Source organism: Dasypus novemcinctus, chromosome Y (assembly GCF_030445035.2).
Source record: "Dasypus novemcinctus isolate mDasNov1 chromosome Y, mDasNov1.1.hap2, whole genome shotgun sequence".
Taxonomy (NCBI): Eukaryota; Metazoa; Chordata; class Mammalia; order Cingulata; family Dasypodidae; genus Dasypus; species Dasypus novemcinctus.
The window spans coordinates 22,131,132-22,150,308 of NC_092216.1; the positions used below are offsets into that span (position 1 = coordinate 22,131,132).

The following is a 19,177-nucleotide window of genomic DNA, read 5'->3' on the forward strand; positions in this document are numbered from 1 at the left end:
AAAACATTTTGTTTAGAAGTGAAGTTTTAAGATTTCCTCCATCTTGTATTTTGTTCATTTTCATAAGAATATTCAAGATGAAAGAATATTAGGTGAAACATCAACAATTAAGCACATAAAGGTTTTAACAACCTGTGAGCCGCTTGTTCACTATAGCTTTTGTCTGCTCTTCCCCTTGTAAAAATGATAACCCAAAATTAATTGGCCTCTCTCTTCTCTCATCATTCCTAATCCATGAAATGGTAGGAACCACTATGCCCCAAATTATAATTCCATGGCTGCTATACCCCGTCACTCCAACATTAGAGACTCTGCTTTCCACAGATAAGCTATTTTTATGCAGCAATTTAAAAAAGACTAAAACGGAATTCTTAACTTTTTGTGTTCCATGGACCCCTTGGCCAGTCAGGTGAAAATCATGGACGCCTCCTCAAAATGTAGCATCAGAGAGTTTTAAGACACTCAACAAGTGTCATGTCTAACAACTATGGTAATTTCAAAGTAAGCACAATTATTAGTGATTTTTCAACTTATGAAACACCTGTCATGTGACATGAGATGAACACTACTGTAATCTACTGCATATATTCAAAAGTGAAGGAAATGCTGAATTTCAGGTACAGGTCAGAGAAAATAAAGATAAGTTCAAGCTCATGGATGCTCTGATTAAGAACCCCTCATTAAGAACCCCTGGCCTAAACTGACGAGCTGTGCTGTCATTGAGGGCACTTCTCACCTAGCATACAAACACACATGCAGAGTGACACACTTGGCAGTGTTTATTTCTCTTTTACTAGTGTCATTCCAATTTTATCCAAACTCATTCTTTGTTTTTTCACCATTTATTCCTTCCTTCCTGTCTCAGGTTTGCAAAAGAACGAAGTTGTCAATTCATCTCCTATAGCTGAAGTGGTCTTGTCCTATTTGTGTTAAGTTTGCTGCTCGATTGTCTACAGGTCAAGAGGACAGAGTTCCCTGGAAAACGCACACATGCACACACACAGACGAAGAAATATAAAAAATGGAATTTATTAAATGATGTTTAAGAGCGGGTCTTAACTCTCTAGATCACGCAATGCCTATTCCATTTACTACTTGTGATGTCTTTAAATTCTAACTCTTAAGTTCAAAATGGCCCTCACTGTCCATGTGATACGACCTGTATTTGTATGGCTGTTCACAACAAAGAAATGGATATGAAAATCAGGAATACTCTGAAGATTAAAAAACATACCTGATGGGACACTGGAGGGAGTACTTCCCTAAGGATTTATACACTTTTAAGGGAAGGCTACTGAAGAATCTTAGGGTGAGCAAAACCAAAATGTTGGAGCTGGGGCTGGGGCTGATGCCCATGTTACTACGCTTAGGAGTGGAGAAGATTATCTCTGCATCTAAGTGTATTTGGCTGGACATGCTCTCTAGCTGGATTAAGCTTCTCCAGTGACAACTTTGTTTGGATTACACTACTCCACTGTTCCTATCTTGGAATACCTCCCTGAAGACCTGGGGTTACTCACCGTTTCTCTCTTACCCTTAATTCCTTCACTAGAGAACCGAGGGTTCCAGGCAGCTGGCACACAGATTTAACCCCCACTGCATCCCATTCTCACCTGTCTGCCTCTCTGTTCCCTCTTCTTGCCTCTTCCATCCTTGGGTAGTATTGCAGGGGATTCAGCCAGAGATCCTCACAGATGATCTGGTAGTGGAAAGAGCATGGTGGAACCAGGGTATGGACCCTATTCCCACTACCCAAGTAGCTGGGAGGCCCTCCAAGGCCATTTCTTATGCTCCCCATGATGGCCTCACCTCAGCAATCCTATTAGATTCTGCAAAGTTGTGGTCAGAGAACAAGTTAAAAAGCTTAAAGTTGGTGCTATGGTGGCTGCGGTTGTAGGCCTGGTGTTCAAAAGTGTGGAACCATTGGCCTGGAGTGGAGTAAAATTCCCAGTATCCTGGAAGAAGAGGAAGATGTGGGAAAAGATCCTGAACACCTCCGTGCCTGTCCCATCCAGAAACTCACCTCTTACCAGTGATGGTAATGTCGTAAATCTTAATGATTGCTTCATTTTCAAAGTAGGGGTTGCTCCGAAAGGAAAATGTGATCTTGCAGCTCTTCCTGGGATAGCTGAAGTCTTCCACCTGACAGGGAAAGGTAGAGAAAGGTGACCCCTCTCTATGGAACAAGCCTTTTCCTGATTTGGTTCTGAATCAGTACTACTTGCCCTCAAGAGCTAGCTCATCCGAGAGGGCTGATGCTCCCAGACTTATCTCCAAATTGATGATGTAGCTGAGCATGTCCACATCTTGGTCAGTGATGATGGCTGACATTTGACGGTGGTTCAAAATCTGCACTGGGTCAAGAAGCCTTAACATGCTAGGAATGGAAGGGATAGATGCAAGCAGTGTACATCTACAGAACAATGAGAAGTGGGTAGTGCACCTCCCAGATTTCTTGGCATTGCTGGATGGTTTCCTTCAATCAAGATCCTTCATCATAGACTACCTTTCGTCTACTGTTTCCTTGGCTTTCTGTTCCCAGATAGCTATCTGCTCTTACACTTGGAAAATCTGTTTCCTGAGATCCTGAGCTCTACCTTACAAATGTGTGTGGGGGTCTGTATGCTACTAATTATGCACGAAAGGCAGTCTCTGAGTTCCCGGTGAGGGTGCAAAAGTGTACATAGGACTTCATGTGCTGAATGTATCCACCTAAGTAAGCAGTATGAAGGATGACAAAACTACCAATAGAATCAATATTAACCCAAGACCTCTGTGTGTGGTTGCACCCATCCCTTTTCCTCAACAGGACCTCTTTCCTCCTGCATCACTCCCTCTCACAACTAGGACTGCCTCCTTCCCTAGCTATGACTTCCTCCCACGACCCTCGCCCGCGGCCATTCCCCTTGGAACTGCAGTAAGGGTACGTTTTTTTGGTTTTGTTTTGTTTTGTTTTGTTGGGGAGGGCTTTTCTGAACTTTTTGCATTAAAACATAAACAATATATAATAAAATGTACAGCCCTTAATATGTTAAGTTTCAGCAACTGTACAAACCCACATAATCACCACTCAAAACAGGATTTGGTACATTATCACCGCCTTGTGTGTCTTCAGTCAAATTCCCTCCCTGCACTTAAGAAACCGCTTTCTACCACCAGAAAGGAGCTTTGCCTGCGCTTGGACTTTAGCTAAACGCAGTTGCACAAGGATACGGTTTTGACCCAGAAGCCAGGAATACCCTCGATGATGCTGCTTCTGCGCTGCAGGTGCGGCTTAAGCCTCCGCTTCAGCTTGCGCTTCAGCAGGCACAGGGCCCGGTTGGCTCGGGCTTGCAGGCTGCTCAGCTCTAACTGCAGGACCTCCAGCGCCTGCAGGGATGTCCTGGCCTCCGCGGCATCGCACCCTGGCTGGGCCCGCCCGCACTCCTCCTGCCCCTCCTCCAGGCTTTTCTGCTCCGCCTCTCGCTCCTGCTCTTGCACCTGCTCTTAGGCCACTCCCTCCACTACCGCCACTACATTCTACAGCACCACGTCCCCCCATCTCCAGATGTCCAGCTCCGCTCTCCACTCCAGCATCTCCATTTCCCCGCAGCTCCTCCACCCAGAGCACCGCGGCCTCCTCGCAGGGCGCCTCTCCCCTCTCCCTCCCTCCAGCTGGGGCCTGTGCCTCCGCCCCTGCCCTGCAGCTCTGTGGGGACTGTTCCTACCAGAGGGCCGCTTGCCAAGCCAACGAGGTGTTCTGAGCGTGCCCGGGGAGCCAGGCCTTCGCCAGGACCCGCTTCACTCGCCCTGTGGTGGCCGGGGCCGGTGCAGGGAAGGACCCGCACACGCTCTCCCCAGGCCACGCCCGCGGGTACAGCAGCGCCCCCTAGATACGCGGGTGGATTCCTGCAGCCTGTGGCGTTGGAGACGTCCTGGGCGCATGCGCAGGGTTTGGTGACGCCAACCTGGCCGACCTGGCGGGAAAGTGGAGCTTTCCATGCTCCACACCACTCCTCCCAGTCCCCACCCCGCGGCCCGCGTGCCAGGGGTGCAGAGCACGTGGTCCATTACTTCCACCTTCACTTTTCTTTAAGCCTTTCAGGTTAAGCTGATACCTGAGCATCAGTCTTCTTGTAAAGTAGTCTCTACCTAAACTGTTGCCCATGAGCAATGTTGCATTATATTAATATTTCTTACCATAAGAAGTAACAAGAATATTAATTAATTAATTAATTAATTAATTAATGGGCCAAGTTAAGGTATATCATCCTATCAGCCAGGTTCAAATATTTCAATGATCAGACCCATTTAATCACCTAGGTTCATGGTTTAATGAAATGTGAGAAAAGCCAGTATGTTTTAGTTGTATAAAGCCAGTATGTTTTAGATGTATGCGTTCAATTATGATTATTTTTATATCTTATACAAATTTTGATTCATGATTCTATTCAATGTAACAAGCCAAAAGGAAAATGTGATAGAACTGTGAGTCTCTCTAGTGAACTGAGACTAAACAGAAAATTAAAAGATAGACTGACTCAGAAAAAGAGCCTTACCCATAATCCACACAACTTAATATGTAAATCCATTCCAAGGGTCTTTACTGTAATTAAACAACCAGCCAATTAATCTCACTGCAATCACAACAGGAAACACTCATAAAAAAGGCAAAGAAGAAGTGGGGGAAAAATGACTGATTGAGCATACTCAAATGCCTGACAAGTACAGAAATCAACGGGAGTGACTACAGTGTTTTAGTCAAGTAGACAATGCCAATCGTGGGGAAAGATGATCAAAATGCGGGACAACATTAAGTAAAATAGTGGTTCTCAGAGGTTCTGAGGGGAGAGGGAAGTAAGAATAGGTGGAACATAGTGCATTTTTAGGGCATTAGAATTGTTCTGCATGATTTTGTAATGATAGATATGGTTCATTACACATTTTGTCAAAACCTATAAAATAAAATTCTATAGTGCAAAGTGTAGACCATAATGTAAACTATAGTCCATAATGTGAACGATAGATTATTCATCATTAGTAACACATGTACCACATTCATGCTTTTATTTTTCATGTATAGTTCACATTAGTGGGGCCATGAGATATTTGTCCTTTTGAATCTGGCTTATTTCACTTAGCATAATATCTTCAAGATTCATCCATGTTAGCTTATGTATCCCAATTTAATTTCTTAGTATTCCATTGCATGTATATACCAAATTTGGTTTATCCATTCATTAGCTGACGGACACTTGGGTTGCTTCCCCCTTGTGGCAGTTTTGAATAGCGCACAAACAAGACACGGACTAATTAGAATCCCCTGTATTTGTGATGTAACTATTCCGTCATCTAAAACTTTTTTAAAAATAAAGTTAAAATTTTCAAAAATAAAGATAAAATGCCCACTTGCTTTGGCCCATCCTGGAAGAAGACATCTTTCAGGGCGAAGATTTTCCAGAAGACAACTGGTCTAAAGGGATTTTCAGTGAAAATGAATACACACTATTGGATTGCTAATAAGCAAAATCTGGTGAGCAAATTAATTTTGGTCCAGTAGAGACCAAAATTAGTCTAATCAATGTATATCTGCTAATCAATGTATATCTGCTCCCATTTGTAAGACACCCCTAATCAATGTATATCTGCTCCCATTTGTAAGACACCCCCATGTAAAATGAAAACTTCATGTCAACCAATAATATTGACCTTTCCTTTCCCATCCTATTTGAGTTTCCCCTTTCCACAACTTTGGTAGATCTCCCTTCTACATTCTGAATGAGGTGCTGCCCAATTCATGAATGTCACAATAAAATTATGAGATCCTAAAAAACTATAAACTTCTAGTTTGAGTTGATACCATATACATAATCTGCTTTTATACCCTAATCCCTCTTCTCTTGTTCTTGTTACAAATTATTGTTTTTTAAGCTTGTATTTATCTATCTCCCCTTCCCTCACCTCACCCCATTGTCTGCTTTCTGTATCCATTTGCTGTGTGTTCTTCTGTGTCCACTTGCATTCTTTTCAGCATCACTGGGAATCTGTGTCTCTTTATGTTGCGTCATCTTGCTGTGTCACTGGCCGTGAACATGGCATCATTCCTGGGCAGGCTTTGCTTTTTGCACAGGGCATCTCTCCTTGTGGGGGTACACTCATTGTGTGTGGGACTTTACTCCGCAGGGGACACCCCTGCATGGCATGGCACTCCTCGTGTGCATCAGCACTGCATGTGGGCCAGCCCATCACATGGGTCAGGAGGCCCTGGGTTTGAACCCTGGGTCTCCCATGTGGTAGGTGAATGCTCTGTCAGTTGAGCCAAATCTGCTTCCCATCACAAATTACTCTTTGGAGTCCCTGCTCTGAATTTTTTAAAAAATATTTTTTAAATTATTTTTAAAGAAGTTTTAGATTACATGAAGTTTACACAAAAAGTATAGGGGATTCCCGTATACTCTATCCCCTGCCCCTCCCACACTTTCCCCCACTAACAACATGTTTCATTAGTATGGTACACTGGTTACAATTGATGAATACATATTGAAGCACTACTAACTGTGGACTATAGTTGACATATAGTTTACATTTTCCACTGCACAATTTCATAGGTTATGACAAAATGTATAATGGCTTGTATCAGTCATTGCAATATCATGGGGGACGATTCCAATGTCCCAAATGCCTCATGTTATTCCAGTTCTTCCCTCTTCCTCCCCTCACAATCTTGGGTGACAATTGTGTTTATGTCAATGTTACAAGTTCTTTCTTTACTTGAATAAGTCTACCTTGGTCTATAGTTGTATTCTCAAGTTTCATCCCTGATTTTGAATGCATCAGGACTTCATTCACTCTTAGAGCTGAATAACATTCCCTCATATGTTTATACCATAATTTGATTATCCAGTCATCTGCTGATGAACCCTTGGGTTGTTTCCCTCTTTTAACAACTGTGAATAATGCCACTATGAACATCAGTGTGCATATATCTGAATTTATGTCCTTGCTTTCAGTTCTTCTGGATATACAGTGAATAATGGGATTGGTATATCATATGGCAATTCTATACTTAGCTTCCTGAGGAACTGCCAGCAGGCATTTCTTTGAAAATGCTGTAAAGGAATAATCAGAGGCTTTAGTTATAATTTTGTGATTGAGACACACAAAAGAGCACCTATGTCTTGGGAGGAAAAGCAGTGAAATGTCCTTCAGAAGTTCGGATATTATGAAGTACCATGTATAGGGGGATGGTTAGAAATGATGTCCTACCTGAGGTAAAATCTATCTTCAGGAAAGACTTATGGAGACCTAAATTTTCACTCTAGGCTGATTTCTAGAGTCTGTACAAGTCTAATTAAATGCTGAAGAAGACTTCAGCACAGAGCCAATTTGCAAAGAATGGGAGAGCTGTTTTTTTTTTTTTTCAAACTCCTGGATTTCAGGAAATCTCTGTCATCAGCAACATGAAATCAAGTAAAAACAACAGTTTTCAGCAGTGATACAGGACGAAGAATACTATGTTTGCAAAGTATTGTGGAAAATGGCTAAAGAAATAAACCACCACAGTCTTTGAAATAAACAAAAAGGGAAGCCATGGAAAGCGGAGAACCAGACTTCCAGTTTAATGCATTATATTGAAAAATCATATTTAAACATTAAATCACAAGAAATTCAAGTAAATAAGAATGCCCCAAACAATGAAAAAAATCAAGTGACCAAAAGCTGCATTTAAGAAGCCCAGACATTGCAATGACTAATTAAATATGTTAAGTCAACTCTCACAAATATGCTCAATGACCTGAAGGCAAGCTTTGACAAAGAACTAAAGGAAAAGAGTAAATGAAAAAAAGAAATAATGCAATAAAGAGATAGAAATCTTAAAAGGAAGTCAAACAAGAACACCATACAGCAGAAGGTTGGAGGAAGATATCCCTAAGTGAGTGGCCCTGATTAGAAAAAGAGAAAGTTACAATATATCAGAAGAAACTTTTCCAAGACTCTGGAAATGAATGTGGATAGACAACAGCACAGAAAATGCTGAACAAAGAAAGCCTAAAATTTCTAAAAAAAGCTGTTGGAAGCATTTCCTTTTCCTGGTCCCTGATTCTTCATGGGCTCAGTGCAGCATATGTGTGGCAAATGCTTGGTGGCTCACATGCTCAAGTGCAATTTCCTGGTGCTGATATGGGCTAAGGGTGGGGGTTGTGCATCTCTTCATGTATAACCTGGGCTGTGGGAATCAGACAATATAAACTGCAGCCCCACCTTTCGTAACCAGGCCAACCACTCCAGTCCTGGAAAGCCAATTAAACAATATATGCTCTATAGACTTTGACTATTCAGGGAGGATACACACTAAATATGTTAATTCAAGCCTACCTGGGAAATATGTGTTAAATCAAACTCATGGCGCATTCAAACAAAGCACCATTTGGCTCTTCCTCTGTATGGAAAGAACCCAAAAATCTTACTTGGGGCTTGGAGGTTTTCAACAAGAGTTCCTGAGTCAACCAGTCATTAATAAAAATGTGTCTTTCTCAAAACTATTAATGCATCCTGGACTTCCATACACAATTATTGAATCTCTCTGCTTCCACAACAGTGCTATAGCTAATAAATTTATGTCTTTGTATATCTGGTGTCAGTCCCAGTCTGTTGATTGGATTTTGACTCCGTGTACACATTTCAGTCACCTATCTAGAATTTGCCTAGGGCAGGAAAGGAGTGTGGAAAGGTGGCACAGAGCAATGGACAGAAGCCAAACAGACTGAAGCAGTCTGGGGAGAAAAACTATGGTTGAGACAAAGCAGAGAGAAACTCCTTTTCCAGAGGGGAAACAGATAATATGCTTGGCAATTCTTGAAATGTGGTGCACATACCCGGAACACACAGGGTCAGAAGCTCTGTAGGCGGTGGACTTGGTCCAGTGAATAGGGCATCCGTCTACCACATGGGAGGTCTGCGGTTCAAACCCTGGGCCTCCTTGATCCATGTGCAGTGCTGATGCCCTCAAGGAAGCCACGCCCCGCAGACGTGTCCCCGCCTAGGGGAGCCCCAAGCACAAGGAGTGCCTCCCACAAGGACAGCCACCCAGAGCCAAAGAAAGTGCAGCCTGCCAAAGAATGGCGCCACCCACACAGAGAAATGACAAAAGATGATGCAGCAAAAAGAAACACAGATTCCTGTACCGCTGACAACAGAAGTGGACAAAGAAGATGCAGCAAATAGACACAGAGAACAGAACCGGGGGGGGAGATAGAAATAAATAAATAAATAAATCTTAAAAAAAAAAAAAGAAAGAGCTCTGTAGACACTAACTGTTGAAAAGATGCTGAAAAGAGGAATCTCAACATAGGCAATATACAGTAAAAACATGGAAAAAATGGAGGATCTGACTTTCAGGTGAGCACATCACAATATTCAAATTCCCTGACTTCAACAAAATACCAGAAGGCACATAAATTATTAGGAAAATGGCTCATTCAAAGGAATAAAATGAAACAACAGGGAAAGTACAACATTGGAACAAGAAATCAAATATATTAAACAGTCTCCAAAATAAATTATGAATTCATAAAAACCGAAGAAAGAATGAAAGGGATCAAGAATCAGTTCATGCTCTATATTGATGGAGTCTTATAAATCTACTTCATATTTCTTACATAAATGCGTAAAAATAATCACATATAAATATGTATTATTGTACACACAAAATATAAAGATGTAATTTAATCTTATTATGATAAAAGACAATGAAAAAATATTTTATTTTTATATTTCTTATTTTATTTTCATATTTTAATTTTCTTGGCTTTGTTTTTGGTGAGGTTTTGGATCATAGGTCACAACTCTGGAAGAGGGGATTTCTGGTGCACAGTGTCACTAATGGGGGAAGTGCGGAGGGGTACACCTGAGGCATGCCTCTTAGGCATATGAATGTGTGTACAATTTTGTAAAATATCGCAGGAAGATATTGGCATTATTAACCATTGTAAAAGTTGGAAACAATGCAGATGTCCATTGACAGGTGAATGGATAAGCAAAACATGGTACATACATATGATGGACTATTATTCATATGTAAGAAGGAATGAAATCCTGATTAATGGAACACAAACACAAAAAGATGAGTACTGTTTGATTACCCTCTATGAAGAAACAAATAAATAAATTCTTGGAGATGGAAAGTAGATTAGAAGGTAATATGGGCTGGGAAAAGAAAGAATGGAGAGTTATGTTAAATAAAGACAGCGTTTCTGTTAAGGCTTATGAAAAACTTTTACACTGAATGGTGGTGATTTAGCACATTATAAATGTAACTGATTCTACTATATGTGGTATTCAAAACAGATAAGTATGTTCCTGCAATATTTTTTTAAAGAATGGGCATTAAAACTAATAACAGTCTGAGACAAAGTTTTTCATGCCTCTTCACTCCTTTCTCCTTTTACCTTTGACAATTTAATTTAGCATTGTAAATTAAACACTTTTCTTTCATTTCTTTCCTTCTAGAGTGTTCCACTGCAGTATGTTTAAACTGTAATATTAAGTGTTCTTTGGTCAAGAAGTTCCTTAATAATATTACTCTTCATAAAAAAGATTTGATGCTACCTGATGCTTTAGGTAAGGCCCTATGCTCTCTTTCTTTGCCCTTTCTCTGTATACTCTTATTGACTTTCTCTTTCCTCTTTTATTTGCACAGGATGTTGCAGAGGATAAGGGTTATCTAAATACCTATCTTCTCACATTCTGACAGAGCCAAATATAAACTGCCATCACAAATTTTTGCTAAAAGATCATGAAGAAATTGAAGATAGTCATTTATTAAAGGAATAAGTCAAATAAACTTCAGGGAACAAGTCCAATGAATTGCCTTTATTTCTGCTTTGGGTATTACAAAACACTTAAGAACCTACAATGTAAACCATTATCCATGTGGTGCAGCAGTGCTCCAAAATGTATTCACCAAATGCAATGAATGTGCCACGATGATGTAAGAGGTTGTGGGGTGTGGGGACCTACTATATTTTTTGAATGTAATAATTAAAATAAAATAAGTGGAGAGAGAGAAAAAAAAAACCTACTTATGGTCCACTATAAGAGTGTCCCCTCAGGGGAATCTTGCTATTAGATACAGCCTTCACATTCTTTCTCTGAATAACAACAAAAGCAATTATTCATTCCTCTGTAAGCCACTCTCTTTTTTCACATCCTAAGAGAGCAGGGGAGAAATCAGTTATCTCAATGATTTCCAGGAAGTACTCTGCTATTAGTTTGAAATTCTGTCTTTATTAGCCATGCTCAAAATAAAGAGTGTTGAATAAAAAAATCCCATGAAAAGATATTGGTTAAAGGAGAGAAAAGAAATAGTTCCAGGAAAAAAAAAAAAGCAAAAATGGTCCACTGAAGACACAGAAACTGTCACAAAACAGTAATGGACAGACAGCCATAGCTTGACCTTAATGGTGTAGACAGAGACAGTTATGGAAATAATGGTGTACAAATCTAGACAGGCAACAATGAAAGACATCAGAGATAAAGCTATGCAAGGTATCAGGGAAGGAGATTAAAAACTCACACTTGTAAAGAGAGAAATACAAGTAAAACTGATCACAGGGACTTTAAAATGAGAATAACAAAATATCCTGTTATTGGGGGGGGGGGGGGGGGGGGGAGATTCAGAGAGATTTAGACCTAACACTCAAAACAGAACAGTGACCTGTGATTTTAGAGGACCATGGGGCTCAGATTTTACAAAAAGTATACGTGGGTACTTCCTTTGACAAAGATAGAAAATTTGGGGCTAATGAGAAGGTGCTGCATAGGAAGCTGAATTCCACCCAGGTCTAAGTTTTGTGATCCAGGAAGGAATCAATAAGCTCTCAACAGCCAGCAGCCCTCAAGGAAACAATCCGAACTGGAGAGATTCACTACCTGGATCCAGGCAGTATTTCCCTCACTTACCACCAGGGCAGATCAAGCCATGCATCAAATAGCTGGCTATTTGATGTTAAGCAGTCAGAGGATCCAGGCCCAACCTCTCCTTTTCTTAAATCCTTGGCCAGACCAAAAGAAGCTTTATACCCAGGTGAAGGATTATTGGGATCTAATTTCCTTTGCCAATGCCCAGAAGTCCTAGGAACTGGCATGCAGGAGCTGCAAGGATTCCCTTCAAGTTTCACTCATGGAGGTGGGAAGGTCTGCTTCAATCCAGTTATGGGGTGATTGTGTCATCAGCAGTCAGACCAGGACAAAACTTCATCTCTAAAGCCTTAGCTGCCTTTCCTCATGAAGGAGAAAAACTGCCATAGAGTTTCAAATCCACAAATGAAGTGATGGCTAATGCGTATTGGAAAGAAGGGGGGAGGATTCCTGAACACTATCCAATCTTCATCCTTGATAGAGCTGATGTGTTGCTCATTTTGTGACACTTTTGCGTCTGCCATTTTCTAAGTATAGTAGGGAGCCATGTAAAATGACAGCTTCCCCTGAGGATACATCAGAGAAAGGAAAGACTTGGAGAAGTCCAACCTAGCTAGCGAAGGGCAGTAAATAAGGGGGTTACAAGGGGCCTCACCCTCAATGGTCCTAGATGTATCTTCTAGCATAATATATGGTCGTGGCCTAAATCTTTTGTGGTGGGGGTTGGACAGCATGGCACTCTTGCCACAAAGCAAGAGAGTACTTTTATACTACGTTTATGTGCAGATAGGGAGGGCATATGTATGGGAACAATGATTTAAAAATGTAGTGCTCTGGACAGATAATCGAGGACTGGACACTGACGATATTTCTCAACAGGGCAGAAGTTACACTTTCAGAATGATTATACAAAATGAGCATTTTCAATGTTTGTCAGTGGGGCTGACGTCACATCTTTACAGTCATTACATATAGGGGCAACTGATACAAAAATAGTCAAGCAGTTCAAAGGTCAGATTATTCCTAGTTTCTGGGAGAGAAGTCTAAGCATACAGATTAAACCCATCAGTCATGAGCTCACAAAGGGTTATTTCTCAAGGTTTGCTATGGAACTATTAAGAAGTGAAAGGCTGCTGCGACTAGAAGGGGAAAGACCTTGAAGGTTTGTGGGAAAATGCAAAGCTATATGTGATAGAGTCATCCAATGCTGCTTTTGGACAAAAGATTCAAGGCTGTCAGAAGAGGGCTAAAAACAAAGTGATTACATTTAGGGTCATCATGGAAGGAGTGTACATGGGTAGTCTGACACTTGTTTACCACCAGCATGCACACTTAGATCTCATTACCTCTGACTATATCCATGTTGCACCAAAAATGAAATGCAAAGAAAGGAAAGGTATCACATGCACTTTTAATTATGAGAAATGTTTCCTTCTTGCAGTTCTGATTTTCCTGTACCCACCAGCTTCAGAAACCCAGGAAAATCTGAATCTTCCACATGCAAGTTTCCTTTTCCCAAAGCTCTTGTGAATACATTTCACATCAAGTTCCAAAACTCTAACTTTGAAGAGTGGTCCTCACAGGATGGCTGGTAGTCACTGCAAAGGGTTCTTGCACTCAAAATTCTTTGGTGAATGTTTTCTTCAATAATGAACTAAAATTTAAGATATCTTCTGTCCTATTTGGAAGGATGGAACTTTTTGGTAATGGATGGTGATGATGGTAGCACAACACTATGGATGCTATTAACACCCAAGTGTATATATGTATTTGAGTGCTACTAAAAGGAAAATGTTATGACTCCCAGAGATGAGCCTTGTTGGTACTGAGAGATTATGACCAAGCACAAACAACCAAATATGCATGTGGAAGTAGACTATGACCGAAATGAGGGAGCATTAAATATTTTTTATGACCAAAAGAGTTCAAAATGAGCAGAGAGTTCATCCCAGACATTATGTCATGGTGGAAAACTCAAGTGTCAGATGAATGGATAAAAAAACTGTAGTATAGGCAAATAATGAAATATTATTCAGTCATAAAAAGGAATAAAGTTCCTAAGCCATGACACGAATCTTTAGAACATTGTAATGAATGAAACAACACACAAAAAGATGAATACTGTTGATTACCCTTTAGGGAGAATCTAGAAAAATTTAGAGATGGAAAGTAGATTAGAAGGCTGGGAAAAAATGATGGAGAGTTATGTTTAAAAGGAAAATGTTTAATTTATGAAAAATTTTAGATAATGAATGCAGATCCTCTGGGGGAATTCACTAATTACCACACTATAAAAACTTCAAACAAAAGCCCTACAGACATCTCTACACTATAGGCAAAGCACAAAGCTCCATGAAATCCACACCTGTTCAGCTGGCCCTATACAGGAATTCCCTACATGTGATTCTTCTACCCTTTTTACTTCCATCTGTAGTTTTCACAACCATCAAACATATGTCTTAGAGATGTGAATCTTCAAACTGTTCATATGCCAATTGAGCCCTGAATCCCAGGAGAGTCGTGGCCAACAGTTACTCTCCAGTTCTTCAGATTTGTCCAGGACAACAACATGATGATGGTGGGCAAGTCCATCCCCCAACTGGGGAGAATCTATAGTTACAAGCAAAACAGTTAATCATGGACTTAGGTAGACTTATTGTTTTTGGTATCATGTGGTAACAATGAACTTTTAACATTGATAAAAAGAGAGTGACTACCAGAGTTTCAGAGGGAGAAGGAATGATAAGCAGGCAGAACACTCTTTTTAGGGCATTGGAATTGTCCTACATGTTATTGCAATGACAGACACATGGCATTAGACGTTTGTAAAAGCCTACAAAACTATACAGTGTGAAGTGCAAAAGACACACTATAGACCTTGATTAGTAGCAGTGCTTCCATTTAGTTCATCAAGACTAGCAAATGTTCATCACTAATGGGAAAATATGTATGAGGGTGGGTATAGGTCACACAGGAATCCCCTATACTTTTGTAAGGAATCCCCTTACTTCTCTGTAAGTTAAACTTTCTCTAAAGTTTATAATGATTTTTAAAATGGAAATATTAGATCATATGTTTGAAAACAGAATAAACTTTTAAATCCACAGAAGTACACTATACAGGCAGTAAACACCAAATTAAATCATGGAATATAGTTAATATTATGATTATTTAAATGTGCTCTCACCAATTGTAATAAGTGTTCCACATTGATGCAAGCTGTTATTAGGGTGGTATATGGGAATTCTGCATTTTATGCATGATTTCACTGTAAATCCAGAACTTTCCTAATAAATAAAAAGCAGCAACCTCTAGCAACTAGTCTCTACTTCTTGTCCTCCCCAGTGCCTCTACTAGTAGGAATAATTGTGTCCTCATTTAGAAATCCAAAGCATAATACATATGATCCACATCTGTAGGCCAAGCCCTTTTTCGCGGCCCCTTCTCTCCAGACTAGGAATTTCCTGGAGAATATTAAGAAGACCCAAACAAGGATTTCTATTTATTCCATCTACTTCAGCAATCATATAAATACACACAAAGACAGAAATACTTGTTTGTGTTTATTTCTAACTATTATCATTCCAGTGTGCCCTTCTTTAATTACCCAGTTCTTTATTTCTCTCCTGCCCAGGAGAAGCACCTTGCCACCATTTCATGTTTCTGAAGTAGCTTTTTATGCCTTGTGATATTTGACATAAACTTTGATGCTCTATCATTTCCATTTTAAAAGCTCCAAGAGCCCTGAAACGTGAACACATAAAAAAGTATTACACACACACACATATATATAAACATTAAAAGCTGTATTTTTTCTGGGCAATATTAAAATATTAAATTAATTCCTACAGGTCCTGTATTGGAGACTATTCCTTCATCACTTGTGATTTCTTAAACTTTCTCCCCCATGAGTTCATATAATCCCTGCATGCCTATATTATCTGTATTGCTGTGGGAGGGGTCAGGAGATAGACATGACAATTAAAAGACTGATTATATGAATAGAAAAGTGATGGAAGACTCTAGTGAGTAATTCCATAGAGATGCGTAGTCATTTTTGGAGAAGGTGGTTATAAAGCCTTAGGGTGAGCCAAACCTTAATGTAGGAGTTTGACTGTGGAAATGAAACCCATGGAATGATGTTTCAGGGAAATGGAGCTAATGATTCAGCCTTCCATCCATTTGAGTGGCCTGGGCTGGTCATGCGCCTTTATTAGGCTTAAACTTCCCCATTCAGAACCTGTGTTGAAACAGTTCTCCAATGTTCCTGTCTCACAATGACTCCCTGCCTGACCTGGGGTGCATAAAGTCTTACTCTTAACCTCAGTTCCTCCACCACAGAAATGAATTTCCCAGCAAGTGACCACTGCATTTCAGTCCCCACTGCCCATTATCCTCACCCATCCTCTCCGTTCTCTGTGCTGGTCCCTTCCTCCCTTGGGTAGTACTGCAGGGGATTGGGCCACAGGTCCTCATTGATGATCTGATAGAGGAAACAGGTAGGGTTAGGCCAGGGTAAGAACCTCATTCCCCAAGCAGCTAGGGGCAGGCCAACAAAGGCCACTTCTGATGATTCCCAGAGTTGCCCCACCTTAGCAATTCTGTTATACACTGCAAAGTTGTGGTCGGAGAACCAGTTGAAGAAGTTAAGGTTATCATTGTGATGCCTGCGACGGGAGGCCTGGCGTCCATAATCCCGGAACCACTGGACTGGAGTGGAATGAGAGGCCCTATATCCTGTAGAAAGAGGAAAATGTCATCCAGGGACTGGATCCTTTCGGTTTAAGGCCCACCCCTACCATCTGCCATGATCCACCTGGAAAGCCATCTCTTACCAGTGATGTTAATGTCATACTCCTTAATGATTACTTCATTCTGGAAATACGGGTTTCTCCTAAAGAAAAATGTGATCTTGCAGTGGTTCTTGGCTTGGGTGTTCTCCACCTGCCATGACGACATGGAGTAGACATGTACAATCTCTTCCTAGAAGACCCCTGCCTGTTTCCATGGATGAATTATTTCCCCTTGCTGGCCCCCACCCAGCTCTAGCACCTCAGTCTTCCCTGCCTCACCTCCAGATTGGTCATGTAGTTAAGCATGTCTTCATCTTGGTCAGTGATCATGGCTGATATCTGGGGATGGTTCAGAATCTGCATTGAGTCAAGGAGCCTTCAAAGCTAGGAATGAAAGGGTTAAAAGCAGGCAAAGCATATCTGGCATGCAACCAACATAAGGCAGGACATCTACCAGATAATCTGCCATTGTAGAGCTCTCTCTCAATCGCCATCCTTCATGAGAGGTTGCTTAGGCTCTATGGTCCTCTCGGTTTTCTGTGGCTGTCTGTACTCACATATGGACTGTTTGTTTCTAAGGAGCTCTTGATCCCTCTCTCTCCTATGTGCCCTCCTGTCTCTTCTGCCCTGATCCTTCTTGGGTCTGGATGTGTGTTCTCTGGGCTCTCAGTGAGGACATGGGGATGTTCACATAAGGCTATGACCTGAAAAATGTCCTCTGGTTTAACATGAGCTACATGGCTATGTTTGGAGCTCTGCTGGCATCACACAGTACAAGGAGATGACATATATATTTGGAGGAACAGTGCATGCAGTGAAGATAGTGCCAAGCAAGGGACAGCAGCTGTAGTGCAAAGGAAATCACTATTTGGAAAATGTGGTGTTTGGCAAGGAAATAGTGGCAGTGACAACACAGCACGTACATGACAGGATGGGAGTTTGCACAACATCCGGTCGGTTATTTTCCACGAAAAAGTGTGCTACACGTACCTGCTGTGTGTGAAAGTTTCTTTATGCTGTTTTTAATGCTGCATACAGATCTCCACACATACGTAAACACCCACGAAGTTTCCCCACATTACGCATAAGCCCAAAGGTTTCAGGCACCTTTTGCCTAGGATTTGCGTGAGTGTGGTTCAAGAAAGGCCGTTGTCTCATCCCTGGGCCCGTTGGTTCCCAACTGTACCCACCCCAGCTGTGAGTAACCCCTCGCCAACTGGCAGTGCCCTCTCTAACCACCATTTCCCTAGGTGAACCCCATGGAGGCCACCACGTGTGAGCAATAGGAAGGATACGGCTTTGACCCAGAAACCAGGAATACCCTGGATGACGGCTTTTCTGTTGTCCATGTGTTTTTTGCGCCTCTGCCACAGGGTACGCTTCAGCCGAAAGAAGGCCCTGCTGGCTTCGGCATTCACTGGCTCCAGATCTAACTGAAGGGCTAACAGCTGCTCCAAGGAGGGTCGGGTACTGGTGGGTCCACGTTCTGGCCGTGCCTGCCTGTTTTGCTTCCGCCTCTCCGCTAGTTTCTCCTCTCGCTCCTCCTCTACTACTATAACCGCCACCTCCAGTATATTCTCCACTACCACATCCTTCCCCACCTCTGCCTCGTCTTTCTTTCCCCGGATCTCGGTTGCCTGGAAGGCTACCTCCCCACATACCGGGGCCTCCCCCGACTCCTTCCCTCCAGCTGGGGCCTGTGCCTCCGGCCCTGCCCTGCAGCTCTGTGGGGACCGCTCGCCGGCAGGCCCCAGCGACTCTCCTACCAGAGGGCCGCTTGCCAGGCCAACGAGGTGTTCTGAGCGTGCCTGGGGAGCCGGGCCTTCGCCAGGACCCGCTTCACTCGCCATGTGGCCCGGGCCGGTGCAGGGAAAGACCCCGCACACGCTCTCCCCAGGCCACGCCCGCGGGTACAGCAGCGCCCCCTAGCTACGCGGGTGGGCCCCGGCAGCCTGTGGCGTTGGAGACGTCCTGGGCGCATGCGCAGCGTTTGGTGACGGCACGACGGCCAGTGACGGGGAAAGCCGCGCTTTCCACGCCCCACGCCGCTCCCCCCCCCCCCACCCCTCCGGCGGCGCAGAGCCCTGGCCCCTCCCGCTCCTGCCCTTCCCCGCTCCTGCCCCGCCCTCACACTGGGCTGGAGCAAAGCCTGCGCCTGCAACCCGCAGCCCAGCCTTCGAGGGAGCGAGTCTGCAGGGCGCTGCTCACCTCCAGCAGGCTGGTGGGGAACGTGCGTGGCGCTCAGTGAAGGTCAGGTCAGGGCCCGCGCGGGGACCCCGGCTGGTTCTGGGGCGGAATTTCCTAAGCCATGGAGGCAGACCCCGCCATACAGGATCTGGCTGCCCGCAGCGATTATCCCGCCCACAAAACCTAAGCGGAGCCGGGAAAACTGCGCCCTGGCAGCCGAGCACCGGTGCCCGGAAAGGCGCCCTGTTCTGCCCCTAAGTTTCATTTTGGGGGCGCTAGGCCGCCTACCTGAAACACCT

General features: G+C 42.6%; 1 protein-coding gene and 1 long non-coding RNA gene across 2 annotated transcripts; both read right to left on the reverse strand.

Moving 5' to 3' along the window:
- Positions 1-859: 859 nt before the first annotated feature.
- Positions 860-1,925, reverse strand: LOC139438358 (uncharacterized). Its single transcript, XR_011648041.1, has 3 exons — positions 1,810-1,925; positions 1,614-1,699; positions 860-975 (listed from the first exon to the last, which is right to left on the reverse strand). It is a non-coding gene; the product is annotated as an uncharacterized lncRNA (long non-coding RNA).
- A 13,523-nt stretch (positions 1,926-15,448) lies between these two features.
- Positions 15,449-18,647, reverse strand: LOC139438359 (testis-specific Y-encoded protein 2-like). The gene is made up of 6 exons (XM_071213439.1): positions 17,987-18,647; positions 16,971-17,048; positions 16,734-16,842; positions 16,490-16,635; positions 16,299-16,381; positions 15,449-15,642 (listed from the first exon to the last, which is right to left on the reverse strand). The coding sequence occupies exons 1-6, from the start codon at positions 18,539-18,541 to the stop codon at positions 15,498-15,500; spliced, it is 1,116 nt and encodes a 371-aa protein (XP_071069540.1). The 5' UTR covers positions 18,542-18,647; the 3' UTR covers positions 15,449-15,497.
- Positions 18,648-19,177: the final 530 nt, after the last annotated feature.